The sequence below is a fragment of the Sinocyclocheilus anshuiensis genome, unplaced genomic scaffold (assembly GCF_001515605.1).
Source record: "Sinocyclocheilus anshuiensis isolate Anshui unplaced genomic scaffold, SAMN03320099.WGS_v1.1 scaffold738, whole genome shotgun sequence".
Classification (NCBI taxonomy): Eukaryota; Metazoa; Chordata; class Actinopteri; order Cypriniformes; family Cyprinidae; genus Sinocyclocheilus; species Sinocyclocheilus anshuiensis.
In genome coordinates this window covers 725,308-736,969 of record NW_015542364.1, presented here as the reverse complement: position 1 = coordinate 736,969, position 11,662 = coordinate 725,308, and the positions used below count along the sequence as shown (strand labels likewise).

The 11,662-nt window shown below is 36.1% G+C and overlaps 1 protein-coding gene across 1 annotated transcript; it reads left to right on the top strand.

The window, feature by feature from the left end:
* Positions 1-1,295: 1,295 nt before the first annotated feature.
* Positions 1,296-11,313, top strand: LOC107692037 (glial cell line-derived neurotrophic factor-like). Its single transcript, XM_016490914.1, has 3 exons — positions 1,296-1,803; positions 2,957-3,169; positions 10,783-11,313. Exons 2-3 carry the CDS (start codon positions 2,983-2,985, stop codon positions 11,304-11,306), a joined length of 711 nt encoding a protein of 236 aa, XP_016346400.1. The 5' UTR covers positions 1,296-1,803; positions 2,957-2,982; the 3' UTR covers positions 11,307-11,313.
* The last annotated feature ends 349 nt before the right edge of the window (positions 11,314-11,662 follow it).

Below are 11,662 nucleotides of genomic sequence, written 5' to 3'. Positions count from 1 at the left end.
GCAGTTGTTCAGTATCTTGTTGTAAAGCATGAGTGATGCATCTATGCATCAATCCCTTAAAGGAATAGCTCATCCAAAAATGAATATTTTCCCTCAGGTCATCCGAGATGTGGACGAGTTTGTTTCTTCATCAGATTTGGAGAAATGTAGCATTGCATCAGTGTCTCAGCAATGGATGCTCTGCAGTGAATGGGTGCCGTCAGAATGAGAGTCCAAACAGCTGATAAAAACATCACAATAATCCACAAGTAATCCACAGCACTCCAGTCCATCAGTTAACATCTGGAGAAGACAACAACTGAGACAAATCCAGCATTAAGATGTTTTTAACTAAAATACGAGTCCATAATCTATAATAATGCCTCTGATGAAGAAACAAACTCATCCTAATCTTGGATGGCCTGAGGCGGAGTACATTTCCAGCAAATGTTCATTTTTGGGTGAACTAGTCCTTTAAGATCACATTCAGAGGATGGATTGCTTTGTTGCATTCCTCATTACGTTGGTTCTGCATCTGCATGCAGAAAAATGAATAAATGCAAATGAATGAGTTCAAATGGTCATGTATGTTTACACATTAACTGCCATGACTTTAGGGTTAGATGATGCTCTCAGATTACTTCGAATGAATTCAGAGCTCCATGTATAATGGCAGACGGGTTTTAAAGTCTGAACAAACTACTGTCACTGATCCTTTGATTTAGTGAAGATGGTTTTAATAAAGACTGTATGACGCAGCTTAATCCTGTGGAAAGACACACAAACACAACACCAAACACCACAAACCTCCCTAACAAAACAATGTGGCCGAGCCAGATTAATACTATGGTATTTATGGCAGACATTGCAAGGAACTTCAAATAATATTACTATGGAAACACTGAAAAATCCAAAATATGGATTTTCATGAGGCTTTACTCTAAATAGTTTACATTTTTGCATAATTGTATTAGTGTATTTTTCAATTTCTGGCCAAGTCATATAGCCATAAGATCAGATGCTTTAGATATTTAGTGCATCATTTTCTGTAATATACATAATGGTAGCCGCATGAATCCAGATTTTGCTTTGTGCATTTATCTTACTTCAAAAGTTGCTCTCAAACTCTCACCGATTTTATATTGCTTTTGTTGGTGCTGAAAAACAGCTTTATTTGTGCGGATGGATGGATCGGAGTTGTGCGAGCATGAGAAAAATGAGGGCGGGGCCCGAGGGTGACGTCAGCGCGCTCGAACCCCTGAGCGTATTTAAACGCGCTCAGCGCTGAGTGTGCGCATCAGACGCGTTCAGAGACGCGTGTGTGGATAATGAGTGCTGTGTGCTGCTGAGAGATATCAGACACACACCATCTGCTGTACAGTCGCGCTTCACTTTCACCTGATCCGTGCGGATATTAACAAACATTCACCTGGATTTCATCACCTGTGCGTCGCGTCTCGGAGGCAGAATGCGGCGCGCTTTAATAGACACGGGAAACTATTACAGTTAGTTCGGATCTGGATCTGCGTCTTCGGGATCCCGATGTCTTCATCTGAGCCGCTGCTGCTGGTTTTCTCTCTCGTTACAGACGCGGCAGCATCACGGTTCCGCGCGTCGCGTTGCGCACGGCGCGTCAGTTGGACACTCTGGACACTTCTGCGCACGCTTCATTGGGATCTAGCGGATAACATGTTGTGAATGGACCTGGAATCGTGATATTTGGAGGATAACGCACGGATTTTATCCTTCGGATCTTTGGATGTTTCCTGATTTATTGAGAATTTGGCTTTTCTGAAGCTCCGGTCTGTATGGACCCCATTTAAGGTGAATGTATCTCATTCTTTCTGCATATGGACACAAAATAGTTTTTCCTTATTCACTTTTACAGTAATTTCCCCGCGTACACTCTTAAACATAAATGTTATTGACGTTTCTTTTCGTATTAATAATCATTCCAGGAGTACATATTCTTTGGAAATTAAAAAAGTTGGACATTTGATTGTAGAATCCTCAGATTCTGATGCACCAAAACATATATGGTCTCCTAAAAAAACAAAAAAACATCTGATGAACCTAAAAAGGTTCTCATATAGTCTGTATAACCCAATTTGAATCCTTTATTTCCAAGAGTGCACCGTTCTCCTAACATAAAACTGTATAATATATTGGGACTCCAGCTGAAATTAGTTACTGTATGCTTTTCAAAACATAACTTTGTAGCTTCTATAAAACACTGAAAATGCACAGTAAATAATATGGAGAAACCTTTAAGAGTTTATGTTAACTTCACATCACTATGAGCAACTTTGGAGCAAATGTAATAGACTCGTTTTAATAGGTCATATACTTAAAACTTCCAAAAAAAAATAAAACAAATCCAGGATTTATGCAGCTCTGATTGTTTTTATAAAACAGAATGATGCAGTAAATATCTTAACCAAATGATCTTCTGACTATATGACTTAAAATATCAAAAAGCTATTAATTACATGTAGATACGGCAGGTTTTAAATGATCAAAAAAATTAGAGCTATTCAGAGTAAAGTGTCATTTACTGCAATAAAGGGTCATAAAAGTCATTGTAAACTTCATTGCGTTCATGAAACTGGTAGATTTTATTTGCATTTTCATCAACAGGAGTTTTTGGGATCCGGAATGGGGAAAAACTCTGGCAGAAAACACGCATTTTTCTGCTCTGTAATACTGACAGAAATCTGTTCAGCATTAACTTTCCTACAGAACACATTTCAGACAGGGCCCTCATCAGAATATTTAATTCTGCACTTCTCACAAGTTACAACACTTTGCACTGAACCGTTTCCCTCTGGGAAGACTTTCAGTAGCGCAGAGTACAAAAACACAGCGTTCGTCAAATTAACTCATGAAAAGCCTCTCCTTTTTCCATTCAAAGCCACGTTTTGTCACTCATGCATGCTTTTGTGCAGACGTTCATGCTTTTACCTTTGCACCGTTGCAGCTTCCCTCAAAGGAACTGAGTCTAAAATGAAGTTATGGGACATTCTAGCCACGTGTTTGTTGCTCCTGAGCTCCGTTTCCGCACGTCCCGTCTTCCACAAGCTGCAGCCATCCAAAAGAGCCGTCGTCCGCAGTGAGACACCCGCTCTGGACCCCATCATCGACTCCCAACCTGAAACCACGCACCAAAAACAAGCCTCCATGGAGGAACAATGTAAGTCACTGAGCATGCAACTCTCAATTTCTTCAATGCACATCGCAAAGGAGATGTCTATGAAGTGTTAATTCGTTTTAGTTCAAATGCAATGGAGAACTGCTTTCAATTACTTGCATAGCTGCATGTTGAGCAACCCAGATACAGATGCACAACTGTGACAATATACTGGTCAAGAGTACAGTACGTTAACTGAAACATTACCTTCGTAAGCACTGCTTGACCACATGTTTTATGTAACAAACCCTACTTGAGATGAACTCTGCACGGATTGTTTACGTTTAATGCCGAGCTTTCCAGCACTTTTCTCACACGTTTTCCTAAGTAAGGTGCTGTTGTGAACATCGACAGATACTGACGTGACGGGAAAGGCATGAACTATAAATTCGTTGTGCATTTAAGCAGCTGTTCCAGATGTTTAATAGCGGCCTCATCTTTTACACAGTAGCCTTCTTGCATCATGGGAACTTTCTAAATTAGAGAATTAAAGAGTCAAACTTGGCATGTGGAACGGTTCGCGCTGGACTGACCGAAAATATGCATGAATTTATTTCGAAGTTGGACGCTCCGCCAGACCCTTGCATAATGTAAGGCGTGCTGAAACTATAGTGAACAACAGACGATGGGAGCTGCAAAAAACAAACACGTTGAATCACTCAGTGACTTGTCTTGGGGATTCGATCCCTGCATGCATCAGTGTCTCTAGTCCTCTGAATCGCTCCTAAATGTGTTCTTGTAATGGCAGTTTGGCCGTCCAGAGAGCAGCCACTAAAAGCAGTGAAGAACATGCAGTGCTTTGCAGACTTTCAGTCAGATGTTTAACCTGAAGCAAATGAAAAGGAGGTTTTGAGTGCATGATTGAGATGCATCTTTCTAAATGTTGCTCTGATTGAAAACACGAGCGAAAATTATGGTTTGACATATTGAACAGACTGTACATTTAACAAAACACTGATCTGCATCCAATAAAATGAGACGTCTCCCTGAAATATATGGATACTTATTTCTGCCATGGGATAAAAATATAAAAAGGGTAATAAAAAAGGTAAAATCTGTGAGATATAAACTTACAATTCTGAGTTTACATCTTGCCATTCTGTTTTTTGTTTCTGCTGCGGAATAAAATATAAAAAAGCTAATTGGGACTTTTTATCTCATAATTCCTACTTTTTCCTCACAGTTGCAAGTTTATATCTCACAAATCCAACTTTTCTTCTTAGAATTGCGACTTTATATTAATTACAAGATACCATTCTTCCAATTCTGAGTTTATATCTTGCAATTCTGAGATAGTCAGAATTGTGAGACATATCAGAATTGTGAGATATAAAGTCAGAATTATGAGATATAAAGTTAGAATTATGAGATATAAAGTCAGAATTGTGAGATAAAGTCAGAATCGCAAGACAAAGTCACAATTGCGAGATATAAGTCAGAATTGCGAAACATCTGAATTGTGAGACAAAGTCAGAATTGCGAGATGTAAAGTCAGAATTGCGAGATGTAAAGTCAGAATTGCGAGATATAAAATCAGAATTGCGAGATGTAAAGTCAGAATTGTAAGATGTAAAGTCAGAATTGCGAGATATAAAGTCACAATTGCGAGATATGTCAGAATTGCGAAACATCTGAATTGTGAGACAAAGTCAGAATTGCGAGATGTAAAGTCAGAATTGCTAGATGTAAAGGCAGAATTGCGAGATGTAAAGCCAGAATTACGAGATGTAAAGTCAGAATTGCTAGATGTAAAGGCAGAATTGCGAGATGTAAAGTCAGAAGTGCGAGATATAAAGTCAGAATTGCGAGATTTAAACTCAGAATTGCGAGATGTAAAGTCAGAATTGCGAGATGTAAAACCAGAATTGCGAGATTTAAAGTCAGAATTGCGAGATATAAAGCCAGAATTGCGAGATGTAAAGTCAGAATTGCGAGATATAAAGTCAGAATTGCGAGATGTAAAGTCAGAATTGCGAGATATAAAGTCAGAATTGCGAGATGTAAAGTCAGAATTGCGAGATATAAAGTCAGAATTGCGAGATGTAAAGTCAGAATTGCGAGATATAAAGTCAGAATTGCGAGATGTAAAGTCAGAATTGCGAGATATAAAGTCAGAATTGCGAGATGTAAAGTCAGAATTGCGAGATATAAAGTCAGAATTGCGAGATGTAAAGTCAGAATTGCGAGATATAAAGTCAGAATTGCGAGATGTAAAGTCAGAATTGCGAGATATAAAGTCAGAATTGCGAGATGTAAAGTCAGAATTGCGAGATATAAAGTCAGAATTGCGAGATGTAAAGTCAGAATTGCGAGATATAAAGTCAGAATTGCGAGATGTAAAGTCAGAATTGCGAGATATAAAGTCAGAATTGCGAGATGTAAAGTCAGAATTGCGAGATATAAAGTCAGAATTGCGAGATGTAAAGTCAGAATTGCGAGATATAAAGTCAGAATTGCGAGATGTAAAGTCAGAATTGCGAGATATAAAGTCAGAATTGCGAGATGTAAAGTCAGAATTGCGAGATATAAAGTCAGAATTGCGAGATGTAAAGTCAGAATTGCGAGATATAAAGTCAGAATTGCGAGATGTAAAGTCAGAATTGCGAGATATAAAGTCAGAATTGCGAGATGTAAAGTCAGAATTGCGAGATATAAAGTCAGAATTGCGAGATGTAAAGTCAGAATTGCGAGATATAAAGTCAGAATTGCGAGATGTAAAGTCAGAATTGCGAGATATAAAGTCAGAATTGCGAGATGTAAAGTCAGAATTGCGAGATATAAAGTCAGAATTGCGAGATGTAAAGTCAGAATTGCGAGATATAAAGTCAGAATTGCGAGATGTAAAGTCAGAATTGCGAGATATAAAGTCAGAATTGCGAGATGTAAAGTCAGAATTGCGAGATATAAAGTCAGAATTGCGAGATGTAAAGTCAGAATTGCGAGATATAAAGTCAGAATTGCGAGATGTAAAGTCAGAATTGCGAGATATAAAGTCAGAATTGCGAGATGTAAAGTCAGAATTGCGAGATATAAAGTCAGAATTGCGAGATGTAAAGTCAGAATTGCGAGATATAAAGTCAGAATTGCGAGATGTAAAGTCAGAATTGCGAGATGTAAAGTCAGAATTGCGAGATGTAAAGCCAGAATTGCGAGATATAATGTCAGAATTGCGAGATGTAAAGCCAGAATTGAGAGATATAAAGTCAGAATTGCGAGATGTAAAGTCAGAATTGCGAAACATCTGAATTGTGAGACAAAGTCAGAATTGTCAGATGTAAAGTCAGAATTGCGAGATATAAAGTCAGAATTGCGAGATGTAAAGTCAGAATTGCGAGATAAACATCAGAATTGTGAACTAACTATTCTCTGGATAAAAACAAACTTGCATAGAACTGAGATGAGCACCTGGTGTTTGGGCGTTTAAATGGTTTAAATGTGAATGTGCCTGTTTATTCATTGTTCAATCATCCTGTGATGCACAAAATTGCTTTCTATGTAGGCAGCACAGAGATTTGAGTCACAGCCAGCGTTTGTCAGAGTCATCTGATACCGCCGTAGATCACGTAACCAACTGGGTTACACAAATGACTCCAGCGTAAAGTTACTCGATTCTGGCACCGAAACGTTTCACAAACGGTTGAAGCTCATACAAACATCTCAAGCAAGACTAAATTCCCTAAACATCTGAATCATCTCAGTCCCACAGAGAATACTTCACTTTACCTGCCATATGGTGCATCTGTAACACGAAACAGGTGTTCATGCATATTAGATGTGCTGATATTTGCATGAAATAGCAGGCATGAAAATCACTGAAACAGGTTTTGAGAGTTTATTTCTTTTAGTTAAGGTGTGGTTTACAATTGGCATTAAAAGCACCCTGTCCTAATTTGACAAGTAAACAGCGATTCAATACATATAATTTGCATGTTCTCGATCATTAAACTGATCAAAAGCTGCTTGTTTTTGAATAAAGCAAAAGCGATAGAGAGGGTCGTGTGTCACCGCATCCCTGTGGAGGGCCAAATGACTCAAAATTAAATCATTAAATAAATGTGGAAATATATAAATAAATAGATAAATACATAATTAAATACATAAATAAATGCATAAATATTTATTCATTCATTCACACTCGTACTAACAATGGAATCATAATAATGAATCAATTAAATTTGTTAACTTAGATTCAGATGGTAAATATCATATATTATGTTGGGTGTCCATCTTAGAGATAATCACCAAGTTTAGAGTGAAACCATCATATTTTAAAACATGATATTAATCATATCATATAATAAAATATCATTTGTTGTTACTACAGTAAATCTATATTATTATGGGATTTCCTTCAGTGCATTCAGAATCTTTACTTTTTAAAATGATTTTGTTTCTGCATTTTAAAATATATTTTTATATTAACATATTTTAATGACAGTATATTTATTGAACAAAAATTAAGTCTTTTATTTATCAAAATAAGCAGAAAATAGTACAAACTCCGCTAAAGTGATTGTTTAGAACAAGTATTAACTTGGACATTATTTAAAAATAAAACATTATTTTAGCTAAAGTATTTGTATCAATACTGTGTGCCTTTTGCCCCATTCTGGTGAGCCTCCCTTGTATGATTTATTTTCACCCAAAATGTTTTGCTCAATAAATGCTCAATACAAACATATATATTTTTTCTGCAATCATACATTATGTGCGTAGTGAAAAGCACTTTTTTTCTTAAGGTGTGCCTTTAGCCCTGTTGTAACCTACAATATGCTTCAAAAGCCTATATATAAATAGTCACCACTTTAAGGGCAAGACAGGGTGATGTAGTTGTTGTTTAAAATAATAATAATAAAGAATAGCATTAACAGCAGCAATCGTTGTCCCCTAACATGTTTAAAGTTTATGACCCACTTAACTCGGAAACTGGAGTATAAAAATAATCTCAGAGTAGTAAATACGACTTCAGAGGCCATTCATGTCATTTATGACAGCAATGGATGCTCTGCAGTGAATGGGTGCCGTCAGAATGAGAGTCCAAACAGCTGATAAAAACATCACAATAATCCACAAGTAATCCACAGCACTCCAGTCCATCAGTTAACATCTGGAGAAGACAAAAACTGAAACTAATCCAGCATTAAGATGTTTTTAACTGAAATATGAGTCCATAATCCATAATAAGGCTTCCTCCAGTGAGAAAGTGTTCTGGTGTGAATCAGGAGAGAAATCTGCACAGATCAAGCAGCGTTTAAACAGCTCTAAACAAATATGTGGCTGGATTTTGATGTGAGAGACAACAGCAGATGCCCTTTTTCACTGGAGGAAGAGTTATTATGGATTACGGACTCAGTTATAGTTTAGTTAAAAACGTCTTAATGCTGGATTAGTTTCAGCTTTTGTCTTCTCCAGATGTTAACTGATGGACTGGAGTGCTGTGGATTACTTGTGGATTATTGTGATATTTTTATCAGCTGTTTGGACTCTCATTCTGACGGCACCCATTCACTGCAGAGCATCCATTGCTGAGACACTGATGCAGTGCTACATTTCTCCAAATCTGATGAAGACACAAACTCATCCTGATCTCAGATGACCTGAGGGTGTGTAAATGTTCAGCTTTTATCATCTTCACCTCTTATAAGTGGGAATAAATGAAACACTTCCAAAAGTACTATTCATTTCTTTCAAGTTAAATAATTTTTAATGAGGAAAAAACGTCCAAGCAAGATTAGCAGCATGTATATACCACGATTGTTGCAAGGCTTTTCCAAGAACTGTTGGGTTGAATGGAGAGTGAACGTTGAGTTCTGACTGTAATGAAATCATGATGCATTACACGCAGATCAAACGCGCGCTTGCTTTTGTTTAAGATGAGGGCGGCGTGCATGTTTCGAGTTTGTGGTTGAGCAGATGTATTTCTGCTGTACCTCAATATCATGATCTATAAGAAGAGAAGAGTCTGTCCAGTGCGAGATCCCGTGAGTCATGGGCCGTTATTTGGGATGGTCGATAGTGACAAATAAACAATGTCGTATATACAGTGAAGTCCAAGCGTCTGAGAGCATGCTGAGGATCTGCAGAGCAGACCTGGAAACAAACAGAAAATGTTTAAAACATGAAAATATTTCACATTCTAGGTCACTAATCAAATTAGCATATTTATACTTAAATTCACATCAGTGTTATCATTAATATAGTATTACAGTATTTATTATTTTGTAATTTTCCATTTTCTTTTCAAAGTTCGTAATTTTGTTATGTGTTTTTGTTGGTTTTATATTTTTTAAGTATATCTGTTAAGTATTTTTTTATTTCAGTTTTAGTAATTTTGTTTTATCGTTTCCTTTTAGTTTTTTAAAATGTCTATTTATTTTTATTTAGCTTTAGTACTTTTGTTGTGTTTTTAGGCTTTATTAATTTTTTTAAAAATATGTCTATTTAGTTTTTATTATTATTTATTTCAGTTTTAGTAATTTTGTTGCATGTAATTTTTATTATTATTTAAAAAAATGTATATAGTTTTTATTAATTTATTTCAGTTTTAGTCATTTTGTGTTTTTGTCATTTTTATTATTTTTCTTTACTGCCTATTTGGTTTTTATTATTTTTTCATTTTAGTTTTGTGTTTTTGTCATTTTTATTTTTTTAATGTCTATTTAGTTTTTGTTGTTTTTATATTTCAGTTTTAGTTTTAGTAATTTTACTAATGTTGTGTTTTTGTCATTTTTATTAGTTTATGTCTATGTAGTTTTTATTATTTTCAGTTTTAGTAATTTTTTTATATTTATATTAATTTATATTAGTTTTTAATGTCTGTTCATTTTTTTTTCTTCTAACAATTGCTATTGGTTTTTATTTCAGTTTTAGTCATTTTAGTACTTTAATAAAATTATAAATGTTGCCTTCCAACACAAAACTTAAATATTTACTAAAAGTATGCCTGAAAGTTTTTTAAGTATTCATTATTTCAATTAGCATTTATTTTATTTCAATTAACATTTTTAGTTTTAGTTAACGATAATATCACTTATTCATATTAAATTTTCCAATAATACAAATTATTGTGCTTACATCATCTACAATGTAAAAACAGTTTTTGCATGATTTAAAATTAAATTCCGTTTAATCATTTAGCAGATGCTTTTATCCAAAAACAAAACATCATAAATGCACACACTGCAAATGCAAAACCGAAGAAGTGTCACATTGCATCATTAATTACACTGCAATTTTTGCAGTGACATTTTTGTCTCGTTTCATCTTGAATCAAGATGCATTTACTGTACAAGTAAAATGACTCAAGATATTATGGCTTGTTTTCTGTAAAGAAATATCAAAATTTTGTTAGTTTTTCCTTAATCCAAGAAAAATAATCTTGTTTAGCCTTTGAATTAAGATTATTTGTTTTACCCCACTGGAAGATATTTTTGCTTGATTTAAGCAAAAACATGTTGATAATGTAATATCTTTTACTTGTACAATGTTAAATGCATCTTGATTCAAGAATGTTTAGATATGTATACTAGAAAAAACAAGTCAAAAATACTAAGTAAGAGAATCGTTTTTTGCAGAGTAAACCACACAGCTGATGTGTTTTGTTCTGTCTCTTGAAGATGACGTGAACGGCTTTTACCCGGAGCAGTTCGAGAGCGTAATGGACTTCATCCAAGCCACCATCGGCCGACTGCGCAGATCCTCCGACGTAGATTCGCAAACCAAGCGGGACAGGGGCCGCCAGAGAGGAGCAACACACACCGAGAGGAGCGGCCGGGGACGAGGAGACCGGAAGAGGGGTCGCGGACGAGGCCGTGAGGAAGGCCGAGACTACAGGGTCAAAGGTCAAGGGCGTGGGTGCCTGCTTAAAGAGATCCACCTCAACGTCACTGACCTGGGCTTGGGTTACAGGACCAAAGAGGAGCTGATCTTCCGCTACTGCAGCGGCCCGTGTTTCGACGCCGAGACCAACTACGACAAGATCCTCAACAACCTCACCCACAACAAGAAGCTGGACAAGGAAACGCCGTCTCGGACTTGCTGTCGGCCCGTCGCGTTCGACGACGACGTCTCGTTTTTGGACGACAGCTTGGAATACCATACTCTGAAGAAGCATTCGGCTAAAAAGTGCGCTTGCGTTTGACGGACGAAACCAGTGCTAACAAAGCGTATCCTAATACAAGCTTATGTATTCAGCTTTCAGATGATGTATAAATCTCAATTTCGAAAAATTGACCCTTGTGACTGGTTTTGTGCTCCAGGGCCACATATTAATCTTGTTTTCTAAAAAAATTAAAAAAAATTAAAAAGTAAGATTTTGTTAGTTTTTGCTTAAAACAAGCAAAAATATCTGCCAATGGGGTAAGAAAATTAATTAAACAAGATTATTTTTCTTGCCCCATTGTCAGATATTTTTGCTTGTTTTAAGGAAAAACTAACAAAATTTTGATATATATATTTTTTTTTTACAGAAAACAAGACATAATATCTTAAGTAATT